Below are 18,654 nucleotides of genomic sequence, written 5' to 3' on the forward strand. Positions count from 1 at the left end.
CCGGGCCTTCATGCTTCCGCCCCACTAAGTTCTTCCCGAGGCTCCTTCTCTGACACTTTGCTCTATGTATATATCTGTGTCTATCTGGGGTTAATCCCTAGTGAAATGGCTATTCTATTGCCATAGCTGGGAATAGGAGCTATACCTGTATTCTGCCACACTTCCATTCCCAGGATGGACCATGCTTCCAACACGTCCGTCTCCAGCTTAGAGGCTTCTGCCAGCGAGGCGGGATCCCCGCACAATGGAGTTTCTGTGCAGAGGAATGACGCTTTGGGAACAGACCGAAAGATCGAACGGACCTGCGATACACGAGACGCGATGGACGAAATCCTGCCCGAAACCACCCCGATCAATCTATCCAGTGCCCTTGATAAACAAGTATTACATGGTGACGAGAACGAGTCGACGCAGTGCAGTGCGACCATCGGATACCCTCACAGCAGCGGCGCATCGATGAGTCAAGGCGCAAAAGCTACCCCCAGTCTTTTCAACAATCCACCGAATCTAGCGCGCATACGCAAGGTCCTATTCGAGTGCAAGGACCCGATAGAAATCAGTCTTGAAGAGTTTGAAACATATTGGCCCTTTATTGACAACGTGTGGGTCAAACAAAGATCAAATGCGAGCAAAGAGGGCCACTGCAACACCGACTATTACATGTGCCGATTGCGGCGTCCAACACATCGCACATCTGAAACTCGCCCCTTGCCAGAGGGCAAGCGCCCTCGCAAAAAGCGAGTCCGAGAGGGAGGCATATGTAACTTCCAAATCAAGGTTGTCCGATTCGAAGGCGCATACTCGACCGTCACTATCGCAAGAACACCGGGAAGTTGCAGCATCCACTCGCATGACCTCGACTACATCGACCGAGTGAAGCGGAACTCGGGATTAATGGAATATGCCCGCAAAGAATCTGTGAAGGGATATCTCCCTTCTTCCATTTATACAAAATTTCAAGAAGAACCAGATAAGCTTGGGGAGGCTGGAGGGCGATTCCTCACTGTGACGGACGTGCGCAACATCTCCGCCAAGTGGCGTATACAAAACCCAGAGGTGAATCTCGTCGCCCACGAGGGCTACGAATACCAGAAAGGTCATGGTATTGTTAAAACCCAAAGCACCGATGGTGTCAACGAGGTGTCCTCCCAAACAAAACCCACCTCGATCTTGTCAGTTTTGCCCCCGGACACACTATCATTCCCTCAATTTTCGCTAGACTTCTTACATCCTTACCTTCCCAATCACTCGGAGCGCCGGGAGTTCCCCCATGTCACATTGTCATACGCATCGTCGATGGACTCCAAGATCTCTCTTCAACCAGGAATGCAGACGGTATTGTCCGGACCAGAGGCCAAATTGATGACCCATTATCTTCGCTCCCGACACAATGCCATTCTTGTTGGGGTAGGAACTGTTCTTGCAGATAATCCAGGTCTGAACTGCCGTCTGGAAGGAGCCGGTGGGTTCGGAGGTCTGGGAAGAATGTGGCAACCACGGCCAGTGATCATTGATCCTATGGGCCGATGGCCTGTTCATCCTGAATGCCGGATGTTACGTACTGCAGTTGAAGGCAAGGGCAAAGCTCCATGGGTTGTGTTATCCCCAGGAGCTCAAATCAATCCCCAGACACTAGTGATGCTCAAAGGTTATGGTGGAGATTTTCTCCGCATTGTAGAATACAATCAACACTGGCGATTACGCTGGGAAGCTGTCTTTCGCGCCTTGGCATCTGAGGGCATTAAGAGTGTCATGATTGAGGGTGGTGGTACGGTCTTGAGCGAATTGTTGAATCCAGAGTATACAAGCTTCATTGACTCGATTATTGTGACTATTGCTCCCACTTACCTTGGCCGTGGTGGAGTGAATGTCAGCCCTGACTCCAAACAAGATCAAGAGGGTACACCCAATGCTGCATTGAATCCTCGAGATGTTAAATGGATGCCACTGGGACAGAATGTGATTATGTGTGGAAAGATTCGTGAAGAAACAACTCAATGACTTTCTCTCTATTGTCTCTCTTGTCTTCTATTGAATAAAATTCTATTGATTTTATTCAATTCGGTTAATGAAGAAGGAAATAACTCACGCGTGACGTGCATAATATGAAAATAAATTGGAATATAAATCAATCAGCCCATTGAGGTGGCTGGGGAGAGAATGTGCTATGTTTTGGCTTATGTTTTGGCTTGGCACCGTTTTTTTCCTTACCCTCGACGCGCCTTTTCCCTTTTATTCTTTCGATCTCAGCTTCAAACATTCCTCCCCACCTGTTATTTCTCATTCTTTGCTATTCCTAATAGCTAAGTCCAAGACAAAATGCCTCCTAAAAAGAACACGTCCAAGTCCGTTGAGGCTTCTACGGAGACGGCGAAGAGAAGTACTCGCACTAGCGCTAGGCAGGTCACCGTGACGAAGGCGGAAAAGTCTGTGAAAGAACCTGTGAAATCCGCCGCAAAGCCCGCCGCAAAGCCCGCCGCAAAGCTTGCTACAAAGCCTGCTACAAAGTCTGCCGCAAAGCCCGCTACAAAGCCCGCTACAAAGTCCGCCCCAAAGCCGACTGCAACATCTACCAAGTCTACTGCGAAGCCAAGTAAAATGGCAACATCTACCAAATCGACATCTGCTACGAAGAAGCGCAAGGCGGATGAGGATGAAGGGAAACCTCGCGAAATCAAAAGGTCTCGTGTCGCGCAACCCCGTCAGCCAAAACAGAAAGTCAAAATTGTCATCAATGAGGCGCCAAAGACTAAGCTGAACGTATTTGTCTGTGGTGAGGGTAGCTCTGGTGAGCTAGGTCTGGGCACGGCTAAGAATGCCATCGATGTGAAGCGCCCACGTTTGAATAAGCTTCTGTCTGCCGAAGAGGTCGGAGTTGTACAGGTTGCTGTCGGTGGCATGCACTGTCTAGCTCTGACCCATGACAACAAGATCTTCTCGTGGGGTGTGAACGACCAGGGTGCGCTCGGAAGAGAAACCGAGTGGGACGGTGGATACAAGGACATTGAAAACAACAGCGATTCCGATTCAGACGATGAAGACAGTGGATTAAACCCCCGTGAATCTATTCCCACTGCTATTCCCGCTACCGCTTTTCCTGAAGGCACTGTTTTCGTTGAAGTCGCCGCCGCGGATAGCGCAAGCTTTGCCCTGACCGATGATGGTCTGGTTTATGGCTGGGGCACATTCAGAGTAAGATGGTCTGACTACCTTGCATTGGATTTCTTCTGCTAACAACGAGTCTAGAGCAATGATGGAATCCTCGGATTCGACGCGTCTTCTCACGTTCAAACGACTCCAACTTTGATCTCCTCCTTGAAGAAGATCACACACCTGACTTGCGGAGCCAATCACGTTCTTGCCCTGAATGACCAAGGTCGTGTCTACTCGTGGGGTTCAGGACAGCAGAATCAGCTCGGCCGCAGAATCGTGGAACGCAACAGATTGAATGGTCTTCAGCCTCGGGAGTTCGGTCTCCCCAAGAACATTATCCATATCGGTAGCGGCTCGTACCACTCGTTTGCTGTCCACACCACCGGCAATGTCTATGCATGGGGATTGAATAGCTTCGGTGCAACTGCTATCCGAGAGGGCGCTGGCGACGATGAAGCCGCTATCGTGCATCCCACCCTTGTGGAATCACTTTCTGGCCAAAATATCTCGCAAATTTGCGGTGGCGCTCATCACTCAGTTGCAATTGCCGGCGATGGTGAGTGCCTGGTTTGGGGCCGCCTCGATGGTTTCCAAAGTGGTCTGAAGATTGATACACTTGCCGATGACGCCGTTATCAAGGATGAACGCGATCGCCCCCGTATTCTGATTGCGCCTACTCCAGTTCCTGGCATCAAAGCCAAGGTTGTGGCGGCTGCTTCGGATCACTCTCTCGCTATCGATACCGATGGCCGTGCCTGGTCATGGGGATTCTCCGCTACGTACCAAACTGGACAAGGTACACAAGATGACATTGAGATGGCTACCGTTATCGACAACACTGCTACTCGTGGAAAGAAACTGAACTGGGCTGGTGCGGGTGGCCAGTTCTCTGTGTTCACAGAGCCTGCCAGCGAGTGAGGTCAATTGACATATTTTCTATTGTAACATCTAATGTCTCTTTTTCTCCTTTCTACGTGTTCACTTGTTTCCAGAGCAGTACATGAAGAGCTTCTTTGCAATCTCGAATTATTCAACCCAGTTAGCATGTTATTTGAACTTAATTCTCTTTCTCCAACCTAATCCAATATGTTCCTCCTAGTAATTCTAGTTTTAGGCTCACGTGATGTCCGATTGTTCAATTCCTATCCGAGCCATACATGGCCTATATGATTTTATTAGACAGGTATGGTCTGGCAGGAATTTAAAGATATTCATTCCATCGCTGTCGTTGAAATTTATTGTACAAGGTTTCACAACTACATTCCAAGCTCCTTCATCGCTTCATATTCAGCATCATATTCATCGTTCTCGTCATTTGGTGCCCGTGAAGATGAGCCACGCATGTCGGCGAGGAAATCAGTCATTGGTGCATCCTGTTCTCTGAGAAGATCATCCAAATCGTCGTCCTCGGGCTCGGGGTAGCTGGTTGTGGGCCATAAACTCTCGTTTGGGTCTGAAATAAAAAGATCTTGGTCGACAGCCCTTTCCTCGTCCTGAGTAATTGTGGCTGGGTTACGATTGGAATCTGCAGGGTTCTTGAGGACGTGTCGATTTTCGAGCTCTTCTTGCGTGGATCTAAGGCTATCGAAAAGTCTCGGTTTCTCCTCGTCTATCCATTCTCGTCGCATGGCCTGGATGCGTTTTGAGTGTCCCAGTTTCTCGATCATTACCAGACCGTCTGCAAATTTTGCTCGTGGAAAGAGATTATCGAGCCATAGCTGGTAAAAGTTGAGCAGGCGGGCGGCGTCCTTGAACTATAGTGAACCCAAGTCAGTTACACTAGCCATCCTTTAAGTTTGTTTAAAAGACAAGAGACCGAACCTCGTGTCCTCTGCCCTTGAATTTCAGCTTCTGTCTGGCAGTATGTCGCAGTTTGGGTATACCCGGTTGTGAGAGTAAGCTAGCATATTCATCAGCATTGTTGCAGCCCCAGGTGTTCTCCCGAGACGAAGAAAAAAAAAAAAAAAAAAAAAAGGTAGGCCATGGGACTCACCGGCCCTCGTCTAGTTTGGCCACAGGTTGTCGTTTCTTTGCGACTTTGACTTCTTCGTCAAGACCCAAACCAAGTGCCGAGAGCCCTGCCCCAGAGGCCTTGGTGCTGTGGGCATTGGGAACATTGTTATCCGGAATAATTTCATCCAAGCCAATGTCATAATCAAAAAGATCATTTAAATCACCCGCTGTTGGTGAGCTTCCTTGCTCTGGGACGTTCGCATTCGCCATAGTTCCAATCGCGCAGAGATACTGTCGTAGGTGCAATTGTATTTTGAGGGACCGATTTGGGAGGATCGCGGTAACCGGAGTGTTAACAAAAAATAAAAATGAAAGTGGCGCCTGAATTAGAGCAATTCAATTCCTGAGATGGGTACGATCTTTGGAATCCCATGTCAGTCAATCAGATGAGGCCTCGACGCGTGACGCGAGTAGCCTGTTATCTATGCTATGATTGGCCGTCGGGCCTCTTGTCCGCCTTAAGTATACTAGTCCTAATAAGGTTAGTTTCATACTCCTCTCCCTCCAACTCCCAGAACTTCAACCTCGAATGCTTGCACATCCACACTTCTAGCAACATGGCGACCGATACCAAAACAGCCATTGTGCCCTCTAAGCGGGCTAACACTGATTACCCGGTATGATTGATCCAACATGAAATGGCGCTGCTACTTTTTCGCCCCCGATTGCTCGTTCGCGTACGTCTTTTGCTAACATATCCCGCAGTTGATCGATTCCGACCCGTACGCTTTACCCCGGATTCTAACATCTTTTCACAAGCTCACATAATTATCAGGCATTTGAAGCGGGTGTTCGGATATGCCCGGCCTTCCGACTGGGCCGTGGCCGGCGGTATGGCCTCGGCTGCTCCCATCTCGTTCTGGATCATGGAGAGAGCAAGCCCGTCGCATGTAGGCCGTGGTGGCTTCGCTCCCGTTATGCGACTGGCGACAGCTGTTGGTCTACTTGGCGGCCTTCATGTTCTCTATCAGCGATCCTGTCGTAAGCCATATCCCTCCACCTGAACCTTCGCCCGCTTTTTTTTGGGAAGACTTCTTAACCCACACCTTCACAGAGCGCTTTTACGGCTTCACCGAGAATGCTAGAGAGGTCGAAATGGATACTCGTGAGATGGTCGACAAGGTCAAGAAGGGCGAGCCTCTGTATGGTAAATCCCAAATGTCGTCTTATCTACAGGGCATGGCAGCCCGCAACTCGCGGTACTCAGAACTTTTCATCCATGTTGTCCCATGGTTCAACCTTGTAAACCATGATCAGGTAAGTCTTCCATTCAAGCCAATTTGAGAGGGGGTAATGTTGATTGTTCTTGTATCAGCATGGCGTGGACACTGCCAAATACTACCAGCAGGCTGAGAAGGAACTGGAGGCAGAGCGCACTGGCTCTTCATGAATATATACCATCAACTAGAAAGAAAAAAAGAATGATGGGCAGTCTTTCCGTTCAGTGTTGCAGATTTGTACACATATCCGACTTTGTCTGTGTGTTTTTGGGGGCGCAATTGATATTCACAATACAGATTTTCGTTCTGATAAACATTTACACTTTTTATATTTGTATGGAGATACCCTTTAGAACTAATGATTTCCTGGTCATATCAAAGGCAGATTCAATCTAGCCCTGAAGGTATTGAGTAGTGAAAGCTTTGGAGACCTCCCAAATCCGAGCCTTACGGCCTACCATGTTGGTGGCGCTTCTTTGCTACCATTTTGAAAGCTAGTGTTCAACTCTCGATTCTTTTTCGGTCTGGGGTTAGGGGCTGACAATGTAATCAGCAGGTAATCAAGGTTGAGGGTTGGGCCTCCTAACTCCTACCTTTATCGTTCTCCTGTATATAGAAACGACGGAGCAACATAATTGCTTCTTCCTTAAATAGCCCACCGTAGACAGGGTATGGTGGATCAATTGACGGGCTATATCTGATTAGCCTTGCACAATCGGTCGGCAGCATTTTTTTCTAAGATGTACTGACTCGGAATGTAATGAAAGAACACCTCCAGTGCCTCCAAATCGATCATTGGCGCACCCAAAGTACACACTGCGGATGCGATACTGCTTCAGCGCAGAGGCGCACATCACACAGGGTTCAACCGTGACGTAAAGATCAGTAGATTGCAATTCTGACTTAGGGTAGCTTTGGAGCATCTCTGCAATCGCTATAAACTCGGCATGTCTCGTTCCCTGGGGATTGTCAACAGTTTCTACGTATCAGGATCCTTAGAAATCACTCACATTCATAGATCTGTTTGTGTCGTTCATGCCAAATCCCACAATTTGATCGTTGTGCACCAGAACACAACCAACGGGAGTTTCACCTGATTGGAGAGCTTTCTCGCCCTGGTATCTGATTTAGTATGTTTCGATTCCCTGGAATTAGGAAGTTCCATACCATCAACAAGGCTTCTTTCATGAACTGTCCATGTCTCGAACCCTCCGCGACCATAGAGTTACCCTTGAGCTCCATAGCCAATTTTAATGTTTATTTCCTCTCTGATGTAGATATTAGACTTATCTGGGTTGATTCCAGTGACTGGTGAGTTATCTCATGGTTATGAGGAGGTGAGGGAGTCAGAGGAGGGTAATGAGCAGTCGGCAGCCGAAATTTCAAGGTGAGGTTAACCAACTCTGGGCCACAACTCAAGATCCGACATAATAGTACGAGAGATATTCATACAATTATAATCTCTCTTACATCTCTTAAATCATACACGTCCCAATTTTGAAAATTTCTAGATTTCTGATTTTCTATATGAATAATGAATATCCCATGGCTAGTTGTGAATTCAAGTCGCTGCATATGTAGGCGACCACATAACACCTTAGATCCTTTACTTGACGTACTTGACTTGATAGATATAAGGTCAATTTGGAATTACAAACTATAGTTCAAATGATCATAAGCTTTGCATAAGCTCTCTGTTATTTATTGTAGATTGTATGCGCGCATGTAATGGTGGATACTTGGTGCCTGAGGTGTTGATTAACATATCAACTCTCTCCGCATATCTGCGCACTTCAAACACCCACACGAATACAACACAGCCTCGGAACTTGTTCAAAAACGAGGGATTGAAATTTCAAACCTGGTCCTATGAACATGTGTGTCGCATATGGCAATCGAGGGAGAGAATGAACGGGCCGCCGTGCCTGTAAACGTTTGGAGAGCTGAACCTGCTTCGTCGATCCTTGCTTCGCGTTTCGTACCGCATCTTGCAACCCAGGGAAACGACTCACACCTAACCCGGGAAACATTTGCACAGCTTCGCCAAGAACTTCTTAGTGAAGCACAAAGTCAACTACGCGTCGATGAAGACGCCACTGATGTCAACAAACTTATCTGCATTGTCTTGAAGGCCGGCCTAGAGATTAGCCCGAGCAGCAGCGCATCAGAGCAAGATCTGGAAGGTCAAGTCCTCGACTGCTTAGATATCATTCAGGCCAGCATTGAAAAAGCCCCCCAAGCTCTGTGGGAATCCTCTGACCCTCTTATCCTGGGCGAGGACATACATGCTCCCCTATTCGCATGGCTAATCCTACGACTAATCCGACTCGCCACCATCTGGACCTTCGAAACTGTTCAAGACAAGATTCAACTTCTTTGCACGAGCCTAGCTTATTCTCAGTTCAAGCAAGCCCGTTCATTGCCTGCAAGCTATGCCGTTGCTACATTTCTGCGTGCTTGCACGTCAGGTCCGTTCCATGCCCCCATTGACGTAGAACCCTGGGCCAAATTGACATTCGCCAGATATTTTGTGCTCACTTGAAACATCCCAACGTAGCAATTCTTGGGATACACGCCTTAGAGGGTTATCGATACCCGCCGCAGATGGATCGCTTATTGAGGATATCCAAAACCTAGGTATCTCCCCTGGATTCTTCAAGAGTAGCACGGCCCTTGGAGGCTTTGCGCAGACAGCTTCTCTAGCATGTCGATTGCTTGATTCATTCAATCTGAAGGGCGAAATGCAATCTCATGCCAAACATCATGATTCCATCCTCCGCCAAAACTTCTCGTGGGTACTGAATGGTTTTCATCGCCTTAGACAAGTCGTTATCGAGTGGTTGCAAATAAAAGGAGCACAACTCACCTCGGAAGATGCAACTGTGCCTTTTCAATATCTGACATATTTGCACCGATGCTACGTACCAGAATCGACTTTGGCTAGACTGCTCTCAAACATGAGCCTGACTTCTACTTGGTCACAATGCCTGTGTAGCTTTCTGAGCCTTGAGAATATCGGAGAGTTGCCTTCTGTCCAGGTCATTCTAACTCGCTTCTTGTGCGATTTGACAGAAACTGCAAAATCCTCTCAACCTCTGGTGCAACAATTGAGGGAAACCCTCCTTCCGGTTTTGATAGAAGTCAAAGATAGAAATCACAGCTTCCAGTCCCTCGAGTTGTGTCTCTGGGTAAGCTTTCTCTCGTACCTAGCACAGGTGGGTTACCGAGCTAATACCAGACCAGAGTGCTCTCCAGACCTTGCATTCCCAGCTTCTGGATACAGCACCGCCGTTGATAATTTACTCACCCAAAGAGTCACCAGAGAATCTTTCTGGGGAGTTAAATACAACATTTCAGAGAGCCGGCGTTTTGAACCAAGCAGAGCTGAATGAATATGCCCAGGCATCGAAGCGGCTGTGTCTTCCAGGTCTACCAACAGGGTCTACCAATCAAGACCTGTTTCATTTCCTTCTTGGGAATATATCAGCGATTCTTCAATGTGACTGTGGCAAAACGATCGTAGATCTGCGCACCTGCATCCAGTAAGTGACCAACGGATACATACCCCTCGAGGTATGAAATGCTGATTTATTTATGTAAAAGAACATCCTTTGAGGAACTTTCCGAGTCTAAAAAAACCGAGCTATTGGACATCCTAGGTAAAATGTGCTGTGCAACGGCAGAGAAACTTTTGAGGAAACCCTCGGATGTCATAAAACGAGACACTCTCTTTTGTCAAACATGCGATACGGATCAATATCAGAATGACCGCACGGGAAATGAGGAACATCCCGGATTTGAGGATATATGGTCACTATTCAATTTCATCCTACCCAGGCTTACACGCACGCCTGGTCCTCGGATATCCGCAATGATTGCGCTCAGAAGAATTCTGATGCACGCCCCAAGCTCTAGTGAAATGCATATTTCAAACTCTGCCTTCGGGGAATTCTGTCTTCATTCTCTCCGGAGCTCGATCAGAGAATTGCGTGTTGCAACTGGGTGCGTTCCATAGTCACGCTAAACGCATACTTTATACTGACTATGATATAGACACTCAGTAGTAGCATTCGTGCGGTCAAATCTACCAACAGATATCCGTCGGGCCAATTTCGTCGTTGTGCTTGAGTGGCTTAAAAATCTTTCCGGAAAAGATGATATGCCGTTACAGGAAGCTTGTATCATAACACTTTGTGGGCTGGCAATGTGCGTTTCTACACCCCAAAATCTCGTTACTTCATCTCACAATTTGTTGTATATAGTGTCTCGGAAGATGAAGAGAAAAACATCATTCTCCTTCGACTCTTGGAGTACCTTGGTCATCCAAACCCCTACATCTGCGCCGTGGCTTACAACGAGGTGAGTACCCCTGATATTATACTTCTGATTACCTTGTTCTTCATTTCAACGTGTATGGTGACACTTCTGAATCTAGTTATCCAAACTTGCCCAACAGTTTTCCTTGACACCTGCTGGCCTCTTTCGGCCTTACTGGAGAACCCTTTCGGTAACTGTGGTCAAGAACCTCCAGTCTCGCCCGTATATGGCCGAACAGCTATGTGATTTGCTTGGCATGAAGGTTGATGGTTTCCTACGGTTGACAGAAGTCCACGTCTTGCCCTATCTGGTTTTGACACGAAAACGAGACATCATTTGCAGAATTGGGGCTAGTCGTAACGAAGGCGAGTCTGCTTTTGATGTCTGCTCGGAGAAGAATAACCTGGCTGCAATCCTTGCTTTCCTGCTATCCCAGCAGTCAGAAAACCCGGAGGGTATGATCATGTCCCTTCTAGCAGAGATAGATCCTGCATTCAAGGGTCGATCTTTAGCGGAGTTGGTGCGGATTGAGCCAATTCTCATTGCTTGTGACTTGCTAAAGAGTCTTGGCGATGCAGGCGAGCAAAAGAAAGAGAGAGTATGTTCTTGTTTATTTCCACTTCTTCTACACCACTAATGAGAGTCTTCTAAGTTCAATCAAGCCCTCCATCGATTAGCCACGTTTGTTCCACGAAAGATTGCACATGGAGGTTCATCGAAGAAAGCGGGTTTAAGTCACTTCATCGAGGAGCACGTTCTCGGTATTATCACACAATTCGCAAATGCCATTAACGACTTCCAAGTGCGACAGACGTTGGCGGAGAAGAGGCGAAACATCAAAGCCATCGAAGAAATGATCAATATCGCCCAAGGTCATGTTAGCAGTGCATTGCCACAGGTATGTATACAGCCTGCGAATCGGGCAATTCTTTGTTACTAAATATCGCAGGTTTGTGCATGTCTTCGATCCGCGCTAGAGATCGAGGAACTGTGTGATTATGCATTTTCCGCGTGGAAAACATTGATCAGTTCTCTGAGTGAAGAGGACCTTGAGCCAATAATTGATCAAACGCTAGCGATTGTGATCAGATATTGGAGTAATCTGACCGAAGAGAGCAGAAACCGCGCATGTCAACTCATCGATCATATATTGACGAACCACTCAAGCCTAGTACAAGATACCTTCAACACCATGCCTTCCCTTGCGTCCATTCCAGAGATGGCTGCCTTTGATGCTAAAATAAATGACCTGAGAGCGCAAATGGACGTTCGAAGCCAGTTTCTGGCGTTAATTCGTCGCTGTCAGAGTGAAAATGCCACCGTTGTTGAGCAAGCTCTAATGGAGTTAGCCCCTTTTCTGTCAGCAAATGAGGAGTTTCTCCATGACTCTGTTTTGAGTGAACAGCCAGACCCTGTGATTGCTCAGCTAACTAGGTCATTGTTGGACTGTTGTGTTAAATTCAGTAACACTTCAGACAGTATTACTTTATTGTCGGCTCGATGTTTAGGGCTTGTTGGCTGTCTCGATCCAAATCGAGTTGAAACAATTAAAGAAAAGAAGGATATACTTGTCTTGTCCAACTTCGATAGAATGGAAGAAACAGTCGCATTCATTCTTTTCTTCCTCCAACATGTTCTGGTTGAGGCATTCTTGTCTGCTTCCAATACCAGGGCTCAGGGTTTTCTTGCATGGGCCATGCAAGGTCTGCTCAAATTTTGCAAGCTGAATGCGGTGTTAACCCAACGCTCTCGCGATTTGCAAGGCGATGAGAAGTATCAACGCTGGATGGAGCTTCCAGAAAGTGTTCGCAACACTCTTACACCATTTCTTACGTCTACCTATACGGTTACTGTTGTGACCAATCACACCGAGGTCAAATATCCGCTCTTTTCCCCTAAATTAACTCATAGTGAGTGGCTTCGAACATTGGTACAAGATCTTCTACAAACTGGGAATGGAGACAACGCAAAAATGGTCTTCTCAATATCGAGTCGTGTTGTGAAGGGTCAAGACATCTCCATCTCTTCGTTCCTTTTACCATTTGCGGTCCTGAACCGCATCGTAGGAGGGACTGAACAAGAACAACAAAATCTTCAACACGAATTGATGAGCGTTCTTTCGCATCCTATTCCAGAGACAAACAACAATATTCGTGAGACAATCATAAGCAGTAGCCAGGTGAGAATCCCTATGGAATTGAACTAGACTTTCAGTACTGACAATGATCCTTTTTCAACGGTAGAGTGTTTTCGAAGTGCTAGACTACCTGTCTAGATGGCTGCAAGGGAAGAAAAAGCATCTCAATGGCCTCAACCACAATTCCAACCAAACGACTCGTTCCCATAAAGATCCAAGTCGTGAAGCGCTCATTGATAAATACTCATCACAGATCAAGTCTGTCGAAAATCTCTTATCCTCAATACCACCGGAGATTATATCCAGGCGAGCTGTTGAATGTAAATCATTCTCCAAAGCACTTTTCCATTGGGAGCAGTACATTCGAAAATGCAAGGTCCACGGAGAATCACAAGATCGATCCAGCCTTGAACCTCTATACCAAAGATTACAAGACATCTATAGCCAGATTGATGAACCTGATGGAATTGAGGGCATTTCAAGCCATCTGTCCGCACTAGACATTGACCAGCAGATCCTTGAGCACCGGAAAGCAGGGAGATGGGCGACGGCGCAGAGTTGGTACGAGCTACAACTCGAGAAGGAGCCTGACAATGTCGATGCACAATGGAATCTTGTGACCTGTCTCAAAGAATCTGGCCAGCAAGGTAAGATAAAACCTGAAACAGTTTTTACATGATTTATCTTCTTGCTCACTGTTATCTAGATGCTATTCTCACTCGCTTTGAGGTTCTCAAAGAAAATGAGTCAGCAGCTTCACGGTTTCTGCCCTTTGCAGTTGAAGCTTCGTGGATAATGAGCAGATGGGACAAGCTGGAGGGTTATCTTGATCTTTGTGCCAAACAAGGAACTGAAGAGTTCAATGTCGGGATAGGCTCAGCTCTCGATGCTCTTCGTCAAAAGCAACACGAACCATTTACTGATAAAATAAACGAGCTCAGGCTCAACGTTGCCCGATCATTAACCACAAATTCGGTGGCATCACTACAAGCATGCCATGATGACATGCTCCGGTTACATGCTTTGTCGGAGGTCGAATCTATTGCCAAACCACAATCAGGTCAATCGCGCTCAGGCTTGCTGTGTGCCCTAGACCGGCGATTGGACGTTTTGGGTGGCTACCTTTCCGATAAGCAATACCTATTGGGTTTGAGACGAGCCACAATGGAGCTAGCGTGAGTTCATGGTCCGCAAAACACGAAACAGATAACTAAAAGTACGATACAGGGGCGAGTTTGCGGATTCTGATATATCCGCTGCATGGCTCACCAGTGCTCGTCTTTCAAGGAAAGGCAATTTCAGCAGCCAAGCGTATCACTCAATGCTCAACGCAGCACGGTTGAAAGACAGATCTGCTTCCATAGAACACGCGCGACTCCTGTGGAAAGATGGACACCATCGAAAGGCCATCCAGACCCTAGAGGGTGCGATTTCTGCTAACGAAGTTACCCCGAGTACATCTTCTTCGGTCGAAATTGAAGCCATATCGTTTCTCTCGGGTCATGGGCAGCATCGGAATGAATCTACTGCTCTTGTAAGTTACCCAATACAGCTCACATAGACTAGAGTACTAACACGTCTAGGCTCATCTGATGCTGGCCAAATGGACGGACAGGGCTGGTCAGACCCACTCTCAGGCCATTGTCCAGAGATATCGAGAGGCTATTAAGCTATATCCAAAGTAAGTTAGACCATAACTACTTTGACATAGTCGGTTCTAATAGGAAAACAGGTGGGAAAGGGCGCACTATTACCTGGGAAAGCATTACAATAAAATTTTGGAGTCTGAGAAAGCTAAGCCTATGGGAAAGGAAGCTCAGATATAGTCAGTTATCAAACTTTCCATTCCTTACCTGAGACTAACCAATATCACACAGCTTGAGCGGAGAAGCTACAAAGCTTGTCGTCGACAATTATCTTCGCTCGCTGACATATGGAACCAAATATGTCTTCCAGACTTTACCCAAGCTTCTGACCCTCTGGCTTGAACATGCCTCGATTGTTGAGCAGCCCATTGATCCGAAGAGAGGAGATAACGAGTAAGAAATGGTTCGATGATGTGGCCACTGGTAAATAGTTGCTAATAATCGATTCACCACCCACTAGAGAATTCCAGAAACATACACAAGCGCAACGGAAGAAGAGCCTTGATGAGATGCATGCACAACTGAAAAAATTCATCGACAAACGCTTGCAAGCGGCTCTTGTGGGTATTTGAGATATTGTTTTCCCCGGATAGCTAGCTGACAGTTGTAGTTGTTCACAATCCTACCCCAAGTGGTTGCCAGGATTTGTCACCCTAATATCACAGTCTATGATCTGTTGACGCGCATTGTAGCCAAGGCGGTTCACAACTTTCCACAGCAAGGTCTCTGGACAGTCCTCGCCGTTGTCAAGTCCTCGAATAAAGAGCGAGCTAAAAGGGGATATAATTGTCTACAGAGAATCATGGTAAGTATTATCCATTCGAAACGAAGTATAAGAGACTGACTTATTCAGGACTATGGTAACAAGTCAAAGGGAGAATCCTCAACGGCGTCGGAAATCCGTCGCATGATCACTCAAGGTACAAAGTTCTCAGAGGAACTACTCCAACTCTGCCTTGCTCCGGTGGAGGAAAAGTCATCTCGAGTTCAACTTGGCCGCAATCTAGGGTTTAATCATAAAGTTGCGCCATGTCGATTAGTAGTGCCTTTCCAGGCAATGTTGATCCCAAGTCTCCCTGCCAGTCAGAACATTGAATATATCAAAGGATTCAGGGCCTTTCCTCGAGATCCAACAACCATTGAGGGTACGGTTATCAACATCCTCTTCCGGCAAAGACAAACTAACCGAAATTAGCTGTTTTGGATGAAGCACAAATTTTGAACTCGCTTCAAAAGCCACGCAAAATCAGCTTACGAGGATCCGATGGGAAGATATACAACGCACTTTGCAAACCCAAAGACGATTTGCGCAAGGATCAACGCCTCATGGAATTCAACAATATGATCAACCGGTTCCTAAAGAGAGACGTCGAATCAAGCAAGCGACGCATGTGTAGGTGATTTGATGAACTTTTGGCCATTCCAAAGGCTGACCCGAAACAGACATCAAAACATACGCCGTAACGCCTCTAAACGAAGAATGCGGTCTTATTGAATGGGTTGATAACCTCCGCACACTGAGAGAGATCGTCATTAAGTTGCTGCGCGAAAGAGGCATTTCACCAAACGTAGGTACTCCGCATCTAACACGATATCCAGGCTGTGCGTTATTAACGTGTGCAATAGTACAACGATATCAGGCATAATTTGAATGAAATCTGCGCTGATCGATCATTCGCAAAGTTGCCCTTATTTACAACTAATATTTTGGCCAAGTAAATCCCGTGTCGATATCAACCCGCGAGTCCACTATACTGACAGTTGCAGGCTCCCGCCGGTTCTGCATGAATGGTTTATCGAGATGTTTCCTGAAACAGAGGCGTGGTTTACAGCGAGACTGAGGTATACACGGTCTTCTGCTGTGATGTCAATGGTGGGATACGTTCTTGGGTATGTTCTCTCGCCGTTCAATGTTTTAGAGGGGGGAAGGGGAACTCTCTATTTGCTTCAACTGCCCTAGTTCAATCACACTAACCTTTTTTACATAGTCTGGGCGATCGACATGGCGAAAACCTTTCATTCGAAGAAGGAACAGGTGGCCTCCTACATGTTGATTTCAACTGTCTCTTTGACAAGGGTCAAACGTTTGAAAAGCCCGAAGTGGTACCATTCCGACTGACTCATAATATGATCGATGCCTTTGGCGCTTACGGTTACAATGGTCAGTTTGAGTTATTTTCGAGTTTTACTCTTGCGCTAATCTCTCAGGTCTAGGTCCCTTCAGAAGGACTTGTGAAATCACGCTCAGCTTGCTGCGACAGAACGAGGATGCCTTAATGACTGTACTCGAGACATTTTTGCATGATCCAACAACCGATTTCATTGGGAAAAGAGTGAGTACACATTTTAACTGCGGCTCCCAACAAGTCACCTCCTAACAAGTCTCTTTACCCCAGCGTCGCACCCATGTGAATGTCCCGGACACACCGGCTGGCGTTTTGGAAGATGTTCGAAATAAACTCCGTGGCTTCATGTCTAAGCAGCCCATTGCACTTTCGGTGGATGGTCAAGTGGATGAATTGATCATACAAGCCACGGATAAGAAGAAACTGGCGTCAATGTACATCGGATGGTGTTCGTTCTTCTAAAGGTCTTTTTTTTTCTTTTGGTGATACATTCTATTTAAGTTGTACATACAAAAGTCCCCTATTAGTCTTCCTACTGCGGTCTTGTATAATACCCAACCAGGGCTATCTTACTTCTTAATAAGTGAATATACATACCGACTACCTGGGGGCCGCTCAATTTTGTAATCCTTACATTAAGAGTGGTAGTAGGATTTGTTGACTGTTGCTTGGAACTAGCTATTCTGGATATCTTGCGAGAGAAATTCAGTTGCCCGCACCGAAGATCACATGCAATCCCCCGTTAGGGCTGAGCCAAGACACAACACAACAAGACAAGAGACCGCAAATCGGAAGATGTTTAATTTCGATTGTGGCCTCGGTTCCGGTTTGGACTGCGACTTCGACTGCTGTAACCATAGCTACTGTAGCTTGGGCTTCGGCGCCGATGATGCCGCGAGTCTGTGCGAAGGCTGCCCCTGCGCGGCGGTGGTGATCGAGATCGAGAGTATGACCGAGAACGAACAGGAGATCGTGATCTGGATGCAGTCTGGGGCCTATATATGTCATGGCGTTCTATAGGTCGGCCGCCTCCGTGTCGTCTGGGCGGAGATGGTGGGCCTATATATGATCCTCGGCCGTATCTGGGGCGACCACCATTCCCTCGACTTGATGCAGGGGGTGGCGAGCGTGAGAATTTACGGCGAGGGAGAACGATTGAGACATTCAGGATGGCCCCGTCAAGCTGAGCCTCATGCATGTGGGCTATGGCTGCCTCTGCGTCAGCAGGGTCGTAGTAAAGGATATATGCAGTCCCCCTATTTGTCATGACTGTAAGAGTGTTAAGACACAGACAAATCTCAAATCACGAGTCAGAAGCGGGACTTACAGGCTTTGTTGATTGGGAGATCGAGATACTCTATCTCTCCAAAGCCCCCGAAGATCTCTCGGATGTGATTTTCTGTGACATTTTTTGTCAATTTTTCTACCACAATCTGTTGAGAAGGAGGGAAAGTCAGTTCGAAGTTCATAGATATGGTAGCCGTCAATGGATGGACAGTCATGTCACAGTAGAAATGGGTAGGCACCTACCTTAGAACTTCTCGGAGGACTAGGGTTGGGAGTAAGTGAGCGGCTTTCACTCCGGCTATTGTAGCGGCGACCACCTCGACTGAGACTGCGAGATCGGGTTCTCCCACGAGACGGGGATCGAGATCGGGTCTTTGAACGATAACGATCGCGACGTCCTTGTGACGGACTTCGGGTGAGGCTTCGTGATGGACTTTCACTTCGGGGTTTTGGAGGTAAAGAACGCGACTGTGCTCGGTCCTGATCCTGGTCTGGTGAACGTGAAGGTGATTGTCTGCGAGGCGATCTCAAGGACATGTTGAAGATTCAATGCACGGTGTGCCAAATTAATGCTAGCTTCAAGCGATACAAATTGAATATGTAAAGCAAGCAGCTCTAGATAAACGAGAATCGAAGTAGGGAATTCGAAAAGAGATAGGAGAACTTGGAATACTTGGAACACTATGCTAGGAGAAAGAGAGAGAGAGAGAGAGAGTGAGAGAGAGAGGGAAGGGATGTTACACATTTTGGCACTA

General features: G+C 47.0%; 8 protein-coding genes across 8 annotated transcripts; 5 read left to right on the plus strand and 3 right to left on the minus strand.

Annotated features, from left to right (window-relative positions):
* Window positions 1–174: 174 nt before the first annotated feature.
* On the plus strand, window positions 175–2,001 carry N7479_004495 (RibD family protein; the record flags this gene model as incomplete). The annotated part of the gene is made up of 1 exon (XM_057252192.1): window positions 175–2,001. One exon carries the CDS (start codon window positions 175–177, stop codon window positions 1,999–2,001), a length of 1,827 nt encoding a protein of 608 aa, XP_057111517.1.
* Window positions 2,002–2,319: 318 nt separating this feature from the next.
* On the plus strand, window positions 2,320–4,071 carry N7479_004496 (uncharacterized protein; the record flags this gene model as incomplete). Its single annotated transcript, XM_057252193.1, has 2 exons — window positions 2,320–3,192; window positions 3,247–4,071. The coding sequence occupies 2 exons, from the start codon at window positions 2,320–2,322 to the stop codon at window positions 4,069–4,071; spliced, it is 1,698 nt and encodes a 565-aa protein (XP_057111518.1).
* A 338-nt stretch (window positions 4,072–4,409) lies between these two features.
* Window positions 4,410–5,376, minus strand: N7479_004497 (Chromosome segregation in meiosis protein 3; the record flags this gene model as incomplete). Its single annotated transcript, XM_057252194.1, has 3 exons — window positions 4,410–4,907; window positions 4,975–5,053; window positions 5,147–5,376. 3 exons carry the CDS (start codon window positions 5,374–5,376, stop codon window positions 4,410–4,412), a joined length of 807 nt encoding a protein of 268 aa, XP_057111519.1.
* Window positions 5,377–5,723: 347 nt separating this feature from the next.
* Window positions 5,724–6,556, plus strand: N7479_004498 (putative NADH-ubiquinone oxidoreductase 21 kDa subunit; the record flags this gene model as incomplete). Its single annotated transcript, XM_057252195.1, has 5 exons — window positions 5,724–5,783; window positions 5,872–5,888; window positions 5,942–6,147; window positions 6,221–6,423; window positions 6,482–6,556. 5 exons carry the CDS (start codon window positions 5,724–5,726, stop codon window positions 6,554–6,556), a joined length of 561 nt encoding a protein of 186 aa, XP_057111520.1.
* A 284-nt stretch (window positions 6,557–6,840) lies between these two features.
* N7479_004499 (nucleoside deaminase) lies at window positions 6,841–7,628 on the minus strand (the record flags this gene model as incomplete). Its single annotated transcript, XM_057252196.1, has 5 exons — window positions 6,841–6,923; window positions 6,980–7,077; window positions 7,137–7,345; window positions 7,397–7,501; window positions 7,554–7,628. 5 exons carry the CDS (start codon window positions 7,626–7,628, stop codon window positions 6,841–6,843), a joined length of 570 nt encoding a protein of 189 aa, XP_057111521.1.
* A 646-nt stretch (window positions 7,629–8,274) lies between these two features.
* N7479_004500 (uncharacterized protein) lies at window positions 8,275–8,928 on the plus strand (the record flags this gene model as incomplete). Its single annotated transcript, XM_057252197.1, has 1 exon — window positions 8,275–8,928. One exon carries the CDS (start codon window positions 8,275–8,277, stop codon window positions 8,926–8,928), a length of 654 nt encoding a protein of 217 aa, XP_057111522.1.
* Window positions 8,929–10,257: 1,329 nt separating this feature from the next.
* On the plus strand, window positions 10,258–17,074 carry N7479_004501 (phosphoinositide-3-kinase-related protein kinase family protein; the record flags this gene model as incomplete). The annotated part of the gene is made up of 23 exons (XM_057252198.1): window positions 10,258–10,388; window positions 10,440–10,592; window positions 10,649–10,745; window positions 10,822–11,301; window positions 11,356–11,601; window positions 11,653–12,137; window positions 12,183–12,882; window positions 12,947–13,487; window positions 13,547–14,015; window positions 14,068–14,374; window positions 14,424–14,521; window positions 14,573–14,665; window positions 14,718–14,879; window positions 14,947–15,046; window positions 15,097–15,291; window positions 15,340–15,631; window positions 15,682–15,879; window positions 15,930–16,054; window positions 16,113–16,201; window positions 16,254–16,376; window positions 16,475–16,647; window positions 16,701–16,819; window positions 16,883–17,074. 23 exons carry the CDS (start codon window positions 10,258–10,260, stop codon window positions 17,072–17,074), a joined length of 5,568 nt encoding a protein of 1,855 aa, XP_057111523.1.
* Window positions 17,075–17,317: 243 nt separating this feature from the next.
* On the minus strand, window positions 17,318–18,436 carry N7479_004502 (RNA-binding protein with serine-rich domain 1; the record flags this gene model as incomplete). Its single annotated transcript, XM_057252199.1, has 4 exons — window positions 17,318–17,589; window positions 17,753–17,881; window positions 17,940–18,045; window positions 18,143–18,436. The coding sequence occupies 4 exons, from the start codon at window positions 18,434–18,436 to the stop codon at window positions 17,318–17,320; spliced, it is 801 nt and encodes a 266-aa protein (XP_057111524.1).
* Between the last annotated feature and the right edge of the window lie 218 nt (window positions 18,437–18,654).

Source organism: Penicillium vulpinum (assembly GCF_028829585.1).
Source record: "Penicillium vulpinum strain IBT 29486 chromosome Unknown utg000002l_segment0_segment0, whole genome shotgun sequence".
NCBI lineage: Eukaryota > Fungi > Ascomycota > Eurotiomycetes > Eurotiales > Aspergillaceae > Penicillium > Penicillium vulpinum.